Raw genomic sequence first — 20,846 nt, 5'->3', positions numbered from 1 at the left:
AGCTTAAACTGGAAGAGTAATAAAGAATTAAGGTATTTTAAAATTTAAATTTAGTTCACAAATAATTTGTTTACTTTCAACAACAATAATTCAATTTAAGTTTATAATAATGTATTATATTCCTTATCTTCACTTATAAACGTATATTACGTTAAATATTTTAAATTATCTGGTGCAAAGTTAACAACCTTCATATGCTACTACAACAAAATAAACAATATTCGGCAGTTCATATCAAAGTCATCAATATCCACTAGATTAATGTGATTTTCTTTCTTATTACTGAGAGTACAAGTTATTTATTCTCTTTTAGTTATGAATGTAACAACTATGTACCTGTAGAAATAAATAGTTTAAAATTTTAAATTTTTATGCCTAAATCGTTTTTATAAATTTGCTCAGATTATTTTAGGTGGGAGATTGTCACTTTTGATGTCATTGTCATTTCAAAAATGCACATGCGCAGTTGACGGATCGGGTCCCTGTAATTTATTAATCGCCCCTCTTGTTATTGTTTACACTGCGTACATGTCATGGACGTATAAACACAGATGTCTATGTTTATAATACGTCCATGGTACAAATCTATTGTGCTTGATAATAATTATTATATTCCAAAACGTGTTATTCATTTTTATGCAACAAATTCACGTTCTGTGTACCAGTTTGTTATTTAATATTAATATAAATGTTAGGGAAACGGGAAATAGACAACATGTGTACCAAAAGAACAAATATTTTATTTTGCAGATTACACAAGACATTTACAACTTAAAAGTTACTTTGTAATAAAAAATACTGATATATCATTTTCTTATTAATACGTTAAAAAAATGTTCATAATAATTGATAACATATTCAAAAATATGGTGTATCATAAAGCATAGCTACTTTGCATCTTAGAAAAATTTAATTTTTACCTTAATTGAATATCTTTTTTCGTACGGTAGTTATTTCTAATCATATTGTGATGACTTTTTAAAACTATTGCTGTTATATTCAAATCGAATGTTAAATGCAAAGTTGCTTTTGCTTTAGACTCACGTAATGCTTTTTCTACGGCCGTTTTGAAATAAATATAAAAATACCTATAAATACTGATAGACATTTACAAGATCGTAACAATACAGACGAACTTCTTTGAAAACATTCACAAATGTTGCTTTTACGATTAATAAGACTCTCCTCTTGCCAATATTCTTTAATTAAATTTTATATTATTTTTTTCTCTAGATTTATTGTCTTTCATACTAAAAATATTGTGTAGTCAGTCCATATTGCAAAACAACCAGAGAAAAAGCTCCTAGATGCTTGAATCAAAACAATCGTCATACCGTGCGATAATATCGCTAAATTCTGTTGTATTTCGCCTCCATTTCTGACGTTACTATAATTTTTTAGTTAACTCTGTATTCATTTTTTAATTTTCCACCATTGCAACTTTTTGATTCAATCATTTATATGGTTTTATATTAATTACTTTCTTAGAGCAATGCTTTCATATCCGTATTTGGAAGGAAGTATGCCAAGAAAGCACAGCCTGAAACAAAGGAAGCACCACTAAGCCATTAATTGTTTCTCTCAAATTAACACAAATTAAGAAAAAAAGATCAATTTTCTACAAAGCGAGAAAAATAAAAATTAGATTAACTGTAGAGAAAATTATTGAATCGATTTAAAACATACGTAAAACCTACATGTTAGGGCTTTAATCAATGACGTGTAATAAATAGAGCCAGCAGCCGCCTATACTTGATATACAGTAAGTTCATAGTTCTTTACCCCTGCGTCATTAATAGGTGGCGAGATAAAACACTGTTTATCCAGCCTCATTATCTTCCACGCATGAAACTAAAGACAAACCAGCTATCACCTGTTATTAAGTAAAATCGCGTGTTATTTTTATGAACGCTCGGTAGACTCAGTACATCGAAAAAAGATAGGTACAAAAAAGACGCTTGGGGACGTTTTCAGATTTTAAGTAGGTACAATTTGTGACGTTTCTAGTTTTTTACTTGTGGTCAGTTTGTTGGATTTTTTGTCCTGTTTTTGCATTTAGAAGTTATTTATATTACACAAACAGTTGTTTTCACAACTAATTTTATATTTGAGTTTGAAATTTTAGGGTAACTGTACTTTATTTTGCCATTAATTTACATAAAAAGTTAATGTCATTCATAACATTACATAACAAAATATTTATAATTAGGAACTTTTTATTTTTAGTTTTTTTCATTTTCAATTAAAAATATTGATATTTCAACTTTGTTTTAGAGGGTAGCAGCTGCACCTAAATTGACGAGAAAAACAGTATACAATAGAATACAAATAAAAAATAAATAAATAAGAAATAGAAAAACAGTATACAATATACGAAAAAGGAATGAAAAAAATCCTGTTTTATCTTCACCGGGAAAAAGCGGACCTCGTTTAAAAACGAAAGCTACTTATTTACCTGAGGGCAGGCAATAAAATGGCAATTCGAAATACAATGTACATAACATGTAGCAGGATAGTACGTAAACTAACTTACTGTTGAGAATCATGAGTAGGACTTAGCATGTTCTAGTAATTTATTACAATAAATAACTTTTTAGAGAAACATGTAAACTTAAAAAAGATGATCATCGAAGAGTTTTAATTGAAAGAACTCATATCGCAGCAGAACGAGCGTGTTTCTTACGTAAATACATGAAAAAAAAAATGGTACATATCCACGAGAAGTTGTATTTTTAGACGAAATGTGGATTTTTTCTAGGGGAAATAAAATTATGTCATGGCAGGATGACAACAGCAGAAGTGTACGTAAACCAGGTGATTATGATGAAAAATATTTATTGTGGTTCATGCCGGTGCAGCAAAAGGTTTTATTTCAGACGCCAGTTTGCTATTTTGTTCCAAATACTTGACTGCAGATTATCACAGTGAAATGAATAGTACAATAACGAAAAACATACGTTCAAAATCTTGCAACAATATTATTTGAGCTAAATACTATTTCATTCTTTAAATAATTTTACTGTTACCTATTACATCCACATAATGTAAATAGTATTGTATGTTTAATTATATTTTTTTATAAATTATTTATTTATTTATTAATCACTAACGATATTAAAATAATTTATTCAGCTACTTCAAAAGTAGCTGTATTCTGCACCAAAATTTTAAAACAAAACATTTTACATTCTATTTATTTGATAACGCCATATTTTATAATATAATCCGTGATCAGAGCAGTAGCCACTTGTTTCTTATGCTTTAAATGATGACGCAAGGGTAAAGAACCATGGACTCAACTGTAATCATGTTTGTGACACTTTTTACAGCATTCACTGAGTCTATATATTAGGTATACGTCATTGGTTTTAATCAACAGCTGTCTACAATATTCTAAGTCTACAGCCAACGTGGTTATTATGGCATGACATAAGCAAACGATAAAATATTCGATCATAAATACGAAATCAATTTATAAAACAAAAACAAAAATTGATAAACGTGATAATCAAATATTTCTGGCAAAGATAATATAATAAAAGTCATTTTTACTTACCAATCATCACAGATCCGACAGAGAAAAATGGAGGTGCACATCCTGACTCTAACAAAAAGGGGAAAATCAAGTTTCCTAGCGCTGCACCAAATCTTCCGAACATCATTGTAAGGGATACAGCCATAGTCCTAGAAGGCAAAGTAACAATAGTTTATCAATGAAAAGATAAAATGTGTCGCAACGATATAGTGTATCACTGAACGATAAATTTAAACAAGAAAATGTTAAAAAAAGTAAAAAAAGAATTCTTTCAGGCACAGATCAAACATTTTCGCAACAATAATAAATCACGCAGACACCTACTGTAAATGAACAGCAAGATTTCTGGTTATGTCTCAATTTATAATCCCATAAAATGGTAAGTTTCATTCTGACTATTTTTTGAATCGTCTGATCGCGACCTATGAGACTTCGTTGGAAGGAGAAGTCGAAGGGGAGTATGTTGGCGTCAACACACATCAAACATAGCGGTATACACGCACATATACATATCTTCGGTCCTATTGCTCCGATCGTAACGTGTGAGGTGTCACGTGATAGGATTTAATAAATACAGAAACTACAGACCAAAGACCTTGGGCCTTAAATCCATATGGTCTAAACGGTTTAAAGTAAAGAGAAGTGCAAGGTAACACGTGATAGATTTGAAAGATTATGACAGCTTGTCTTTTTTCTGTTTGACACATAGTTTTCTTTGCGGTTTTCTATGATTGCTAAGAAGCTAACGACAGGAATATCTATAGGAAGAAGAAGCAAATGCCGACTGCGAATTAGGTGATTAGATGGACTTAAAGATACTAAAAATCACGTCGCCAGAAATCGTTTTCTTCGCCATCTATCAAAATCCTTCTCTTTTTCTAACCATTGGTCGTCTTTCTCCGTCTGTAAAAACATCAAAACGTGTTATTTTCTATCTGTCAAATCGTAATAAAGTCTTCTTCTATGCGTGTCATACGTGATTTTTCTGTTATGACCAAATTATCGAAAGTCCACAAGTAGAGCACCACGTCTTTTAACTATACCCAAAACAAGTTTTAGATTTTTCCATCGACTCCTCGACATAGACACATTCTTTTGTACACTGTTACATACAAGCTTATATATAGTCATACCATTTTTTGCGTAAACTACAACAAAGAAAAAGATTATCCGTTCTTTAATACACACACGGTTCTACGATTAATCCCCTGCTACGTTGCTTGAAATGTGTAGTGCTGCAATTAAAAATAGGAAGAATCGTAATGAATGAAATACTAGTAAGGAAAAGCATGACAAAATCTATTTAGATAAGAGTATGGTTGTTCTGATTTTGAAATAACAGTCTGCAGATCATCTGGTGATAGGTGCTCTTGTTCCTTGACTTCAACTATATTTTGAACTACGTATTTATAATACAGAAATCCCTCCGCAATAATTGGAATATTGTAATACTTTGCGCCATATAAAAAAGGAGATATCTTTGAATGCTCTAACCACTGAGGAATTACGCTTCTAAATGTAGCGTATAAATTTTTTTCCAGAGTAGTATGTCACCGTATGGTACCATATGCAGAACGGATAGTAGGAAAATACCAGGCTGGTTTCAGAGGTGGTAAATTGAAAATTCATCAGATTGTAACCCTAAAACAAATTTTGGAGAAAAAACTACTGGAGTACGAATTCACGGGAACTGTCTGAACCTTTTAAAACAAATAACGGGCTACGCCAGGAAAACCCTTTTCTCCTGTATACTGTTCAATCTGGCTCTGGAAGAAGTAATACGTATGTTACAAATCACAACCACTGGATCAATATATAATAAACTAGTGCAAATGTTGGCCTATGCTGATGATATGAATACTGTTGGGAGAACGAAAAACGCTGTACGAGAGGCGTATCTAGCATTAAAACAATCAGCTACAAAAATGTGTTTAATAATAAATACCAACAAAACGAAGTATACGAAAATAAGCACCCAACCACAAATCCTACGACCACTTGTTATAGAAAACGACGTCACCGAAGCAGTAAATGAATTTGTATACCTGGGAGAGCTACTTAACACTGAAAATAATACTACCGCAGAGATAAACCGCAGAATTTGCACGGCCAACAGATTCTATTTTGGGCTCAATCTTCTCCTTAAATGCATAATTATATCGAGAAATACAAAAATAAATCTCTACAAAGTCCCAACATATGGTTCAGAGACCTGTGGACTCTAACAAAAAATAATGAAAACATGTTAGGATGTTTCGAAAGAAAAGTACTAAGGCGAATCTATGGAGCAGTGAATGACAATGGAGTGTGAAGAAGACAATACAACTTCGAACTATACCAGGAACCAGATATCGTATTAAGATAGGACGTTTAAGGTGAATATGGCATGTAATGCGGATGGAACAAAATGACAGCTAGAAAAACGTTCCTTGATAGACCCATTGGTCAGAGAAGGAGAGGAAGACCCAGAACAAGGTCCCTTGATAACATCGATGAAGACATGAGAAATATGGGAATACGTGCTTGGCGGAGGAAGGCGATGGATAGGGACGACTGGAGAGAAATTCTTGAGGAGGCTAGGAGCCACGTAGGGTTGTAAAGCCAGAATCATGATGATAATTTATAATTTTTTTTAAAGGGAAATGTAGTTAAATATTACTTACCTTAAAGAAGTTGGTATCAAATCTACTACAACTGCTAATATAACATTTATTCCTATGCTACCAAACGTAACAAACATCGCGGAAAATGCTATCGTAGACGTTACATTTTTTGAAAAGTACAACGTCATAGCCATGGACCCCGATATGAATCCCAAGATACCTGAAATAATTTTATTATACCAAGACGTAGGTGACATTTTACAATGTTTTTCATTCAAATTTAAGTACTAAATAAATTTTTTTACGACTATTTCACTAGACTATTTTTAACTAATAACACATCATAGCAACGCCACTTTTCCTACTAACAAAACTCCTTCTTGCCCGTGATTTCTCAGCGACAAAATTATGACTGATCCGTCACGAAGGTGTCTGGTAATTATATTGTTGACAGTTTAACAAACGTCATTGAGGCGTAATCAATTTTGGACAGATATAATGAATCCAGACGAAAAATCAGATTTGGATGGCAGTCAGGTGAAGAAATAAAAAAATTGGTTTCGAAAAATGTCCAATTGAACACGCAGAGGTCCAGAAGCTCTATTTGAACCTAATTCTGGGAGTTCCTACGAGTGTGAAATTTTACGTTTGAAAGATGTACTACCATAACGGAGATAATGAGCAATTTTCAGTCCCCCACCTAAGATAAAAAATAATTATATTCTGAAAACCGTTAAACTGGTTGCATACCTAGTAATTAGTGTATTTGTAACCTTCTGAGAATGATAACAAAAAAGAAGACGAGGTTGTAGTGACAGAAAAGAAGCGGATGAAGTGTTTCCGGGAGGAGGTTACTGATACTGAGCTGGTGAAGTACAGAACATGGAGGTTTGTTTTCTTTGCTTTAAACTACTAAAAGTGTCCAAATAATAAAAAAATAGAGAAAAAATAAAAAAAGTTTTGTGAATAAAAAAAAATTACATAAAAAGCAAAGAAAAGTATATATACATGTCTTAATGAAAAAAAACGTAACTAAAACATATTAAATATCACTGTTTTTTACTGGTGAATTATGAACAAATACGTAAAATTGTTTAAAATAATCAAGATTTTTGATATTTCAAAACAATATGGCGGCCATGCGCAAGAAGTTAAATTTTATGTACATTTGAAATTGTTGCCAGTTTTAACCTTTAAAAGATCTAAAAATTTCATGAAAATTACCCTAATTAAAACAGGTGGATGCAATCTTAATAAAAACGTGCGAAACGAGTATATTATAGCCAGAGACGAGCCAGAGGAAGACCAAAACTTAGGTATCAAGATAACATAGAGGATGATCTAAAATCCATCGGAGTTAAAGCATGGAGAAGAGTTGCCAGAGACAGGGCCGAATGGAAGATTGTTCTGAAGAAGGCTTTGGCTCATAACGAGCTGTAATGCCACTGATGATGATGAAAACGAGTACCCGTTAACCATCGTCTTATTTTATTATTAAAAATGTAAACTAATAAACCAAATGTAACCTAACACTGGTAAAAAAGCAGTAATAAGAATAACATTTTGAAATATAATTAAAAATCAAAATTTTTAGTTTTCATTAGAAAACATGATAATTAACGTAAAGTAACGTAACCAAATCTAACCTGACCCCTGTAAAAAAGCTATAATTTTCAGTTAAAAGTAGGTAATAATAAAATGTTATTTTAACATCCAATTTTAAGGTAAATTTTTCTTTTTCATTAGAAAACATAATTTTGAGTAACTCTGGCAACACTGGTTAAAATTACCCTTCTTGACCATACGAAACAGTTGTCATTCCTGTCATTTCTTGTTGTTTCTTGTTTCATGGTATATAATGGCGTATAATGGCGGTGGCTTTTAAAAATCGGGCATATTTTAAATGGACATTACATAAAAAATAACGTTTTCCACCGAATAAAAATCATTGCACAATTATAAGTAAGTGAAGCAGAATTCATTGATATAAATTTCATCTCCGCAGACATCGTTCCGGCTTATTACACTAGTACCTTTAAGGTATTACTTCTAAGGTTTATTGTGTGATTACGAATAGTTAACGAGTTGTAAGTTTTTGTGGATAAAATTGGAGATATTTCAGTTATCGGCGGTTAATTCACGATAAAATAGTTACTGTTTTGCTGTAGTACATTTCGAGAGTCCGGAGTGGTTCAATAGTGAGAATAACTGGTTGTTTATCTTTTCAAGCGACTCCTTATTGTGTTGTGTATTGTTTTACTGGATGATAGTTCGTGGGGATTGTTAGTACTCCAGACTTCCAGAGCCAAGGTAACAGCTTTCTTTATTAATTCTATCCATGCGACAATAATCAAGTCATTGAGAAACTTTTCTAACATCATATTTATATGTGAGCTTTGTAGCTATAAAATAATTATTGTGTCAATTTTCTTAGTTAATTAAGTATAAATAGTAAATAAATATTAAAAATATGTTGAGCTCAGCGTTCTGGTTTTAATATGACAGGCAATGCGTAATTAATAAATCTATAGTAAATTTGTTTTTGTTAAATAAATATTATGCTTCTTCCTAGGTGTCATTAGACACACATTTGCTAGACTTGCCTTCATATTAATATTTTATTTTCATATACTAAATAAAACTTTCCGTTTTAAGTTTTTTTAGTTTTTATAATTTTGAATACTACTACGGGGATTCCCGACTGATGCATTAGTAGATACGTTATTATACCGGTTTTACTCAGTTCTCAGTACCAAAGATTTTACGTTGGATTCTTTGTTTATATAAAGACTATCCATTTTATGTCTATGTCGATATTGTAACGTAAAATTGTTTAAAATAATCAAGATTTTTGATATTTCATAACAATATGGCGGCCATGCGCAAGAAGTTAAATTTTATGTACATTTGAAATTGTTGCCAGTTTTAACCTTTAAAAGATCTAAAAATTTAATGAAAATTACGTTAATTAAAACAGGTGGATGTAATCTTAATAAACACGTGCAAAACGAGTATATAGAAGTTTTGGGGAACCTGACGTTGTAAAATGTATTAAATTAGCACGCCTTCGATGGATAGGATATGTAATTAGACGAGATGAAGATGCAACGATCAGAAAAATTTTCGACCGAAGAGGACCAGTGGGAAGACGAGCCAGAGGAAGACCAAAACTTAGGTATCAAGAGGATGATCTAAAATCCATAGGAGTTAAAGCATGGAGAAGAGTTGCCAGAGACAGGACCGAATAGAAGATTGTTCTGAAGAAGGCTTTGGCTCATAACGAGCTGTAATGCCACTGATGATGATGAAAACGAGTACCCGTTAACCATCGTCTTATTTTATTATTAAAAATGTAAACTAATAAACCAAATCTAACCTATCACTGGTAAAAAAAGCAGTAATAAGAATAATATTTTGTAATATAATTAAAAATCAAAATTTTTTTTTTCATTAGAAAACATAATTTTGCATAACTCTGGCAACACTTGTTAAAATAACCCTTCTTGACCATAAGAAATAGTTGTCATTCCTGTTATTTCTTGTTGTTTCATGGTAAATAATGGCGAATAATGGCGGTGGCTTTTAAAAATCGGGCATATTTTAAATGGAAATTACATAAAAAAGAACGTTTTCCACCGAATAAAAATCATTGCACAATCATTAGTAAGTGAAGCAGAATTCATTGATATAAATTGCAGACATTAGTACCTTTAAGGTATTCGTTCCAAGGTTTATTGTGTTATTACGAATAGTTAACGAGTTGTAAGTTTTTGTGGATAAAAATTGGAGATATTTCAGTCATCGGCGGTTAATTTACTATAAAATAGTTACTGTTTTGCTGTAGTACATTTCGAGAGTCCGGAGTGGTTCAATAGTGAGAATAACTGATATATCAGGGTTGTTTATCTTGTCAAGCGACTCCTTATTGTGTTGTGTATTGTTTTACTGGATGATAGTTCGCGGGGATTGTTAGTACTCCAGAGCCAAGGTAAGAGCTTTCTTTATTAATTCTATCCATGCGACAAATATCAAGTCATTGAGGAACTTTTCTAACATCATATTTATATGTGAGCTCTGTAGCTATAAAATAATGATTGTGTCAATTTTCTTAGTTAATTAAGTATAAAAAGTAAATAAATATTAAAAATATGTTGAGTTCAGCTTTCTGGTTTTAATATGACAGGCAATGCTTAATTAATAAATCTATAGTAAATTTGTTTTTGTTAAATAAATATTATGCTTCGTCCTAGGTGTCATTAGACACGCATTTGCCAGACTTGCCTTCATATTAATATTTTATTTTCATATACGAAATTAAACTTACGTACTTACTGACGATACTTTTCTTTTATATATTTTTATAATTTTGAATACTACTACGGGGATTCCCGACTGATGCATTAGTAGATACGTTATTATACCGGTTTTACTCAGTACCAAAGATTTTATGTTGGATTCTTTGTTTATATAATGACTATCCATTTTATGTCTATGTCGATATGATTTTTATGTTTATGACGATACTGACATTTTTTATATTTTTTTGTTTGAGCAAAATAAATGATTATTATCGATATTTTCCATTTTCTTCAATCATCTGATCCTCGATTGTCAATTTTTATACCGTATATATTTACATATTTTAAATAACACCAGAATAACACCAGTAATTCAAGTATCTCCTAGTCAAGTTCGCAACGGTTTGGATAATCGTACCTTTTCGGATCTTACCGACAAATTCCTACGCAGGTAGGTGGCGCTCAACATTTTTTGTCGTTTTGATTTGTTTTGTAAATTTCTAAAACTCTCGAGCTACGACACTGCACACTGCTTTAGATATATGTATGTAGACCCACGACCCCTCCGAGTATTTTAATGAGCAACGGTGCAATATTACCCATATGTCGGAATCTCTACTATAGCTTATAATAATTGTACATTTAATATTATTAACAAATAAATAAAGATTATGTTTCGGCAAACAAAGAATGGGCAAACTACTATAGCTTATAATAATTGTACATATATATTAACAAATAAATAAAGATTATGTTTCGTTGATATGGTGCATTAATTGTCTCGTGAAATAGTCTTGTCGTATATCATTCTAGAGAAAATTATTTACCGGCAAAATTTCTCCTAGTTATTCAAGTTTGTTGCTTTTTGGCAATTTTCGCTTATGAAATTTTGTCAAAATCATCCGACTGACGTCTCGTGATTTAACTGTCAAAATTTAATTCGCAAAATTGCCAGACAACAAACTTTTATACCAGTCGAAAATACTGCCGGCAAAATTTTCTCTCTTCATGATATTATATACGAAAAATATTACGATAAATTACGTCCACTAGAAATGTTTTTGTCTATACGTACTCAATAACTTCTTTTTTCCCAAAGAATTGATCAACGTTCCAGCTGTAATGTATCCTATGATACTTGTCGTAGCCACTATCATGGAATTTGTGTACACCTCTGTATTATTTGAATTCTGAAATAAGAAAACCAATTATTATACACAAAAACGTTTTAGTTCAAGCAATATTACCACTTCACATGGTTCTCCGGTTAGATTAAAAGTATCAGTCTTTGGTTGAAATATTTCCAAAGTCTCACAAAGCGTGGCACTTTCATTATTGTAGAATTTGTAATCGTTCATCGCCTGGTAGATTTGTGGAAGCCATAGTCTTAGAGTGTTCAATCTAGAAATAAAAACGGTACGAAATTAGAGTATTATTTTACATAATTGTGTATAGGCTACATTAAACTCATTTTATTTACCCCATCATGATCATGAACTGCAAAAGAAACACCAGAAAGATTTTGGTTACGTGAGGAGCTTTAAATATTGGTTTGATTTGGTGAAAACCTTCTTTTAACATCTGAGTATTGGTCCGCGTTACTGCTACGTCACTACTACTGGTATTCAGGTCGAAGCTGTTAATTTTAGTTTCGTCGATCAGGTATTTGATCTAAAACAATATTTATATAAATCAGTTTTTCTTTATAAAGACCAATAAATTTACTGGATACATTGAAAAAAATATTTATAGTGTCAAATTAATATATATTTATATATTTAATAATTTAATATATAACAATTAATAATTTAAGAATTTAATATATATATATATTATATATATTTATATATAAATAGTCAATCAATCTCAAGCTTCCCCATTCAAGGATCGAGGAACTCGTTTCTCCATCATTGAGAATCGTGATTTTTAATACTCGTAACAAATTTTCTCCATTGTTCTCTAATTTCAGCTGCTATAAGGGGTTCACACAATGAATGGACCACTGAATTTTAAATTTGGTCGGATCATCTGGTTAGTGACCGTCCTCTTGGTCTTCTCTCTAAATTATCATTACCTCTGCGAACCTCGTGACCAAAGATTTATAGACAAATGTTTATTTAAAATTGTTTAAACAAATTACTTTTTCTAGACGACCATAGGACCTGTCAATGCTTCATCTTGTGCAGCTGTTGTAGCAGCGTATATCTATATTAGGTGCAGAGTATTAATGGATTTTCGCATTTTAATGGATGTTATTCTCTCGTCAACAGTATAATATCCAATCACGCAGTCATTTAATAAATCAATAGTATAATATTATTTTTATATTATATGACTTTTAATAGCATAAATCAGTCACAACAAATTATTTTCTAAAATTAATGGGAAAAACCCCGTAGTTGGCTGTATACCATCGTTTAAAAAATACACAGAAGTTAAAACACTTCGCACTTGTATTGTGGTATAAAAACATATAGTTAAAACTTTATAAAAAGTGTCGTCAAAATTTAAATACTGGTATAACGTTTTCGATCTGAACAGATCATCCTCAGTGCCTTGTGTAATTGTAGCTAACAATAAAGTTAAATGTGTGACCTCCTATATGGGTTTACATCATTCCGAATGTTACATTTGGTTTATGTTGTGACTCTAGGTCGATGACAATGGATAAACTTTTAAATTACTTTAGGGACTATATGTCTCCCTGCTCGATTTTAAACGCGTGGTACTTGTCAGTTAAAACGACACAGACCAACTGGCTGAGGTGACAGGAATATAATTTAAGAAGACAGCTGAACGTGACTAGGTGAATGTGTGTTCCGAAACTAATGTAATTAATTTTAATTGTGAAATTATAAAATTTATTTTGTTGTGATAATACTTCTTCTTCTTCTGGTTCCTATCCGTTTCGGATGTTGGAAATCATATTGGCAATCATGACCTTGCTCGCTGCGGCTCGAAACAGCTCCGTTGAGGTTTTCTTAAACCATGTTCTTAAATTCCGCAGCCATGATATTCTCCTTCTACCGGGTCCTCGCTTACCTTTGACTTTACCTTGCAATATAGACTGCAGCAGGGAGTAACGGTGCTGATTTCTCATAACGTGTCCCAGATATTGCAATTTTATGCGTTTGATCGTAAACACAATCTCTGGTTCCTTCTTAATTTTTTCTAGAACTTCCTTGTTCGTGATCCTTGCTGTCCATGATATTCTCAGCATTCTTCTATAAAGCCACATCTCAAATGCTTCAAGTTTTTTAATAGTGGTGTCTGTAAGCGTCCATGCCTCCGCCCCGTACAACAACACAGAGACACAGAAACATAGCATCTCAAATGTCTCATTTTTGTATCTAGGGATATGTTGTGACTTTTGAAGATGGCGCTCATTTTGTTAAAGACCGTTCTTGCCTTTCCTATGCGGCACTTTATTTCCTGTACATTGCTCCACTGTTCGTTTATAATAGTTCCCAGGTAGCAATACTGTGATAATACTAATATCTTATAATGATCCTATAGTTCAAATTAAGTTTATTTGAATGATAAAAATTTTATTGTCTTAAATTATTTTCTGTATTGTTGATGTATGCTTTACTATTTTGACTTACACGTTCTAAAACAACAAAAAGTTCTTCGATAACTTACCGGATAACTGTCTTCTGAATGTCCGGTGTTAACTCGATATACTTCTCTAAATACACGAAGGGCCTTCTCGTTATTTCCAGTGGACATAAGAAACTTCGGACTTTCAGGAAGAAAAATGAATGCTATACCACTGGCAAGTGCCGGCAGGGAGCTCACCATTAAATAGATGTTCCAGGAATGAAATTCTGTAAAAGTTAATTTATGTAAATGTAGGTATTGGCTATTTTTACAAAAATCTTAATCCTGTAAGTACAGTGCATTCAACCAACTTACACCTTTAAACGATTAACGGAATTTGCAGAAAACCGTTCGGTGTAGTAAAAGGCACGGTAAACTGCACTGGTGTTCTCCATAATGTTTAACACTTTGCTAAATTTTAGGTATAAAATAAAGATATGTGTCATTAAAATTAATAGTTTTGTTACATTTTTTTTAATAAATAGTATTCTTGCACAGTGTTATTTAACGTAAATTTCTGTCACCTACTTGTTTAATAATTTTTTTCTGAAACAAATACTACCGTGCTAAGGATAATTTAAAAAATACTTTAAAATAGATGGAGAAATGCTCAATCATCTGCGTTTTACCGACGACATAGTACTTATTACAGAAGATCTGGATGAAGCACAACAAATGCTACAAGAATTAGAAAACGTATCTTCAACAATATGTCTAAAAATGAACATCAGTAAGACCAAATTTATGATAAATTTAACGTCGAACGTCGAACGTCGAAAGCTGAAATGGAATTGGGCAGTTCACATAGCGAGACTAAAAGAGACAAGATAGACCAGAAAACTAATTGACTGGCGCCCACGAGAAGACAAACGCAGCAGAGGACGACCACCAACACGCTGGATGGACGACATTAAACGAATATCAAAGAAATGGCAACAAGACGCACAGAACCGTCAAGAGTGGCAAAAAATAGGAGAGACCTATGTCCAGCAGTGGGCAGAAGAGGTTGCATGATGATGATGATGATGAACTCTAACTGATAATACAGGCAAAAATATTCTAATCAAAGTACTTAAAAAGATTATGGAGAACTCCAGTGCAGTTTACCGTGCCTTTTACTACAACGACAGATTTTCTGCGCATTCGATTAATATTTTAGAGGTGGTTGAATGTACTATATCTAAAACATTTAAAACTGCTATTTTTCGATTACACAACTACGTTTTTATAGATTACACTACTTCAACTACAAATTTCAGGAAATGTCGTGTTGTCGTCCATAAAGTTTAATTTTGGCATTTTTAGGCATATTTCAAATGATTTTTTCCGTTTTTTCTTCCTAACAGAAGGGTGATCAAAGAGGGAAGCTGGGGATAGGAATAGTAAATTTTTGCATTTTTTTTGGGTTTCAATAACATTTTCAGAAAAATTTAGCTTGTTCGTATGATTTTTAGAGGTTCAGTGGCATTTTCTGGTATTTGGTAAAATTTTCGAAAAATTCAATTTAAAAAATAATTAGGTTGCAGAATTATTATGAGTCATCTATTAAATCGATTTTAATAAATTTTAGTGGGATGTTTTATTATGGTAAACCTTTGAAACCCCATTAATCTGTCAATGTCGTCGTATAACCAAATTTCTCCCTCGGACTGACCTTGGCAGTTTCAGATATTTCGTTCACCTTTACTTACATAGTCTCTTAAAATTATTTTGTTAGCGTACTTGATGAAGCATAATCTACTAACGAATTGTGCCATCCGTATTCTATCGTACAAAGAAAGTAATAAGTTAACAACAAAAAACAAAAACAAAAAAAAATAAAAAATTTTGATTTACGTACCCAAAATTCCGACTTTGAGGTTCACATTGAGCGGAAGGATAACAAGGGCAAGTAACGGCAGTATGAGATTTCCTAAGCTGAAAATAGCGCCCAAAACCATTTGCACTCTAGCCCTCTGTTTAGCACAGTGAAATTCAGAAAGATATGCCGTTAACGCCGCAAAAGGTCCATTAATGCTGTAAATTTTAAAGAGAAGGTTAAAATTATATTGTTATTTCATATTAAGACACTCAATAACAGCTATTGCAGTCAAAAGTTGTATCGCGAATAAAACTTTTGTAAAAAATAATTCTTCCTGCTGTCGTTTCTGATGCCCCCTTGCTGGCTAATAATTGTATATCTCAAAAATACTTACATAAATCCTCCAAGAAATTTAGCTACCATCAGCAGTTGAAAGTTTTGCGAGAGGGCCGCTATCATTAAGAACAATCCATCGAGTAAAAATCCAATGATTAAAAGTTTCCTTCGGCCTAAGGTGTCACAAAGAAATCCCCAAACGAACGCACTCGATATCATACCTTTAATTAGAAAATATATTTAAATAATCTACATAATAAGCAGATTAAAACAAAATATTACTTTAAATCAAAATTTCAATTGACAGAACGTTTATTTTGACATTTCGATTTACATTTCCGAAATCGTTTTTAAAATTCGAAGAAAATTGTGATAAATTGACATAAAATACAGTGCTAGTCAAAATTCCGTTCCTCTCTCGTATCTTTGAGGGATAAAGACGTGAGGATTTGTGTCACTCCAATACGTCACATTGTGTGTGTTAACATTTCCATTAAGACAAAAAGTATTTTCGTCACTAAAACAAATTGTTTTTATGTAATCGGGCTGTTGGTTAATTTTATTGGACATATTTTCACATAATTCTAGTCTTCGGTCGGGGTCATCATCTGAAAGTTGGTGCACAATTTTTAATTTGTATGGATGAAATTTGCTTTCAGCCAACACTCGGTGTACTGTCTTTTGACTGATTCCATAGATAGATGCAACTTGGGCTGTAGAAGTAGGGTTCACTATCATTTCTGAAATTATGTCAATTTTTTTGTCATCACGAATTGTTGGTCGACCAGGTTTGACATCTTTAACACTAGGTACCTGTTTGTTTAAACTTCCGAAAAAGCTTACTCTTGAAACAGTACGTACCATTCTGCCTTTGTAAAAATATAAACGTCTCGTTAAACAATACTTGCACTAAGTATTAACTAAGAACAACTAACTAAAAACAACTTGACTAAACTTGAATTGACTAAACTAAGCAGAAACAGGAACTACATATTCAGGTATAAATGCGTTTGCAAACTAAAAACAACTAGAGAATTGACAAACGTCAACTTTTTTAACAAATAACCAAAGGCGGACGTTAGAATTTTTATTAATTAAATGCCAAACTAGTATTTTGTATGTATTTATTTAATTCATTCGTCAAAATGATCTTAAATCCAAACAAAATTAGTATGATTGAATATGTATATTAAAATAATTGTAGTTTAATTAATAAATATTCTAACGTTCACCTCTGGTTAATTGTCAAAAAAGTTGACGTTGACGTAAAAACAATTAGAGAATTTAAAAATATCAACTTTTGACAAGTAACCAGAGGCGGAGGTTTTAATAATTATTAATTAAATGCCAAACTACAATTTTAGTATTAATTTAATTTATTCATTAAAATGAGCTTAAACTCAAATAAAATTAGTATGGTTGAATAGGTATTTTCAATACCTTTCAAACGAAGTATCACTTGCCATAAGGGCATATTTAAAACTATCTGTCACAGTGGCGCTGTAACGTCATCTGTCACTATTACGTCACTTGTTATGCCTACTTAAGATGTCTACGTCTGTTTATTACCCCCCTACAAATTTCATTATTATAAGTATAACCGTTGAAAAGATACGAGGGAGGAACGGACTTTTGACTAGCACTGTATAATATATAACAAAGAAATACCACAAAAAAGTAGTTTAAGAACCATATCGAGTTGGTAGTTTTACATACCTGCATAAGTAACAGCATTAAGCCAGCCCTTGTGGTTTAGTGTGAGCTGAAGATCACATTCTGCCGCTGGAAAAACGTATGACATCGTGGTGGTTTCGAAGACGAACGACCATCCTGCTGCTGTTGATATGATGTATAGGATGATGTTGAATTTACCATAACCAGAAGCTGAAATAGCACGTTCAAAGTCTGCTGGTTCTGCATCTGTTTTAAAAATAATACAATTATTTACATAGCACTAATAACGATTAACGATTAAGATTAAGAAAAAAATTATTGTCTATGGAAGACTCTACATAGGTAATGGTTGCGATACTGACCGTGTATAACAACTGCCTCCAGCTTCGAAAACGAATGGATCTTGGTTCTTGCGGGCATTTTTGAAAAAATTGTGGATAACTAGATCCATCCCTTCTATTCAGGGATGGCGTGTAAGCAAAAACTCTTTGTTGGTTTTTGTTTAAAAAAATTTTTGTTCGTTAAAAGCTAAAACTGAAATCCAGCAGCGATGCCGAGCAGTTACTGATCTTGGAAGAGGCGAAATCGATAACAGCAGCTGGCGGATTCACCCGCTGACGTTGCGCGCATGGGAAACCTATAAAACGGGACAGTGGAAAGTTACCAGGAGAAAACGCATTGTGGGAATTGGGACGATGCGGAAATAACTAGATTTACCCCAGTCTATCTGTGAAAAAATCATCGATTTTACGTAGATTTTTGAAGTTTCTAAGAGGTATTTAAGGAATAGCTGATGATAAATCCTTGAAAATGTACAGTTGATTTTATTTTGTTTTTTAAATAATTATGAAAAGAGAAAAAACCGTTTTTTCTTAAATCTTAAAAAGTTCTTTACTTTTGCTAATTTGTAATGTACAAAATAATTGTACAAAAAGAAACAGTAGATTCTACACTTTAAAATATTACGATTTAAGTCAAATTGCTTTAATACAATGTTGATATTAAGAAAGATACAGGGTGTTAAAGTGCAAATTTAAAATTTTATTTTTCGCTATAACTTTCATGTTTGTAAACATTTATGCATAAAAGTTTACAACTGGGTACTTTTAAGTATGAGAAATTATAATTTCATGCACAGTTTGATGTAGCTGATAGAGGGCGCCACATATGCCACATATGTGGCATAAATTTGCACTTAACTTTTTTGCTCTTTGAGTTAACTGTATTTTTGACAAAAAATATTAAAGATACATTATTTTAACAATAAAAAGGTAAACTTGTTAATAACTTCAAAATCAACAGTTTTCGAGATAATCGCATTTTACAAATCAGTTGCATAATTCTGATTTAAGGCAATTACCCAGGCCACGAAGGAAAAATAGACAAAAACATTAATAAATTTAAATTTTTTAATTTTAATTTTTTAAATAGGATTTTACATCAAACATTTTGCGTTTTATGTTGTATGCGAGATCGTCTCATACTAAATAGCATCATTGGTTCTAAAGAAACTGCTGCAGTATTTATTTTTTCCAATAGTTGGTTGCGAATGTTTATGGGATTCTTATAGACACGTTGTTTTAATACACCAAAATCAAGCGGATTAAATTCTGGGCTACGTGGTGGTTAAATGTATAATGTATGAATATATTCTTTTGGATACATACCCAAATCTTATGGTATATTATGGAACTACATCTTATTTATCGCAGAGGTTAAATAATGTATTAAACTGTGATGTATTTCATTCATTGGTTACTTATATACACAAGGAATAACCTATCGATGACATTACTTATTTATATGATTACGTTACAGGTTACGAGTAACTATAATTACATCTCAAACAAATGGACTATTATAATTAACCAACGAACTAATATTATGCTGAACTAAATTGATTGTGTGTTTACTATATTTATAACAATATCGGTTGATACGCCAACGATGATATTTTTGTAAAAATGTTGAGTCTTTAAGGTTGGATTTGTAGCAAAAGTATTATGAAACAATCCACATATTAACTGAAATTCTAGTCCACGTCCACGGAGAAAAAGTGCCACCCAGAAGTCAAGCACAAATTTTGCAATTGACGAAAGTTTTGAGCGGAAAAAATCCTACTTAAACATTGGGTTTTCTAGGATTGTTTGGTAAGAGTGCTAAACTTGGTATATACTGCTTCGAGATCAGATAGCCCTTTTTTTTTCGTCTTTAGTTCTCGAGGTACTTTAAAATGCCCTCTTGTCGTCGAGTCTACGCCGTACCTCTACCTTCTAAATCAGACTCTCATCTGTCATCCAGCGATCCGGAAGCGGAATGGCCGCTGTAAGACCGGCATTACTTACGAAGCACTACCTTAATTCATTCACAGACTGTCAGCAAGGAGGTTCTCTGTCTCGTTCCAGGTAGCGCGTGGAAGACCCTCATCGCCCCTAGAACGGTATCACTCCCAGACAGGTATTTCCTGCTTCCCCACAGTCTGTCTCACACAGTCTAACTCATACAGTCTGGACCCAATTTTCTACCTTCAACTTCCAGCATCTTTCCCTCTTACCTCTACCGTTGGTCCAACTGCCTTTTTTCCTCTTCTTTTTCTTGATCACTGCACGGATATAGTTGTGTATACTAGTCCATCCTGCTTTATTTTCAATCATCATCTCAATCATTTCTCTCCCGGTAAAAAAATTCACACCTGTCTCTCTTTCCATTTCGTTCCTTTCTACTATCCATCTGTTGCAATCTAACATCGTATGTGTCACAGTATTCGAGTTTTCATAGTATAGGCATTCATCTGTGCCAGCCTTTTCGAACCTAGTTAGGTAGGCCCTAAAATACCCGTGTCCTGTGAGCACCTGCGACAGGAAATAATCCAGTCGCCTGTGGCCACAGTCCACCCTATCTCTTATGTTTGAGATTAGCATTTTCGTCCACTGTGCCGCATTCTCCGTGTTATTCCATTCTTCTTGCCATCTTGAATTGACCTTTCCCTTTCCAGTCTT

The 20,846-nt window shown here is 32.6% G+C and overlaps 1 protein-coding gene across 1 annotated transcript; it reads right to left on the bottom strand.

The window, feature by feature from the left end:
* Nucleotides 1-729: 729 nt before the first annotated feature.
* Nucleotides 730-18,443, bottom strand: LOC140448644 (synaptic vesicle glycoprotein 2B-like). The gene is made up of 11 exons (XM_072541742.1): nt 18,210-18,443; nt 17,890-18,093; nt 16,232-16,394; nt 15,877-16,052; nt 14,079-14,263; nt 11,917-12,107; nt 11,684-11,837; nt 11,512-11,626; nt 6,199-6,358; nt 3,557-3,684; nt 730-1,540 (listed from the first exon to the last, which is right to left on the bottom strand). The coding sequence occupies exons 1-11, from the start codon at nt 18,265-18,267 to the stop codon at nt 1,485-1,487; spliced, it is 1,590 nt and encodes a 529-aa protein (XP_072397843.1). The 5' UTR covers nt 18,268-18,443; the 3' UTR covers nt 730-1,484.
* Between the last annotated feature and the right edge of the window lie 2,403 nt (nt 18,444-20,846).

Source organism: Diabrotica undecimpunctata, chromosome 8 (assembly GCF_040954645.1).
Source record: "Diabrotica undecimpunctata isolate CICGRU chromosome 8, icDiaUnde3, whole genome shotgun sequence".
Classification (NCBI taxonomy): Eukaryota; Metazoa; Arthropoda; class Insecta; order Coleoptera; family Chrysomelidae; genus Diabrotica; species Diabrotica undecimpunctata.
This window is presented reverse-complemented; position numbering and strand designations above follow the sequence as displayed.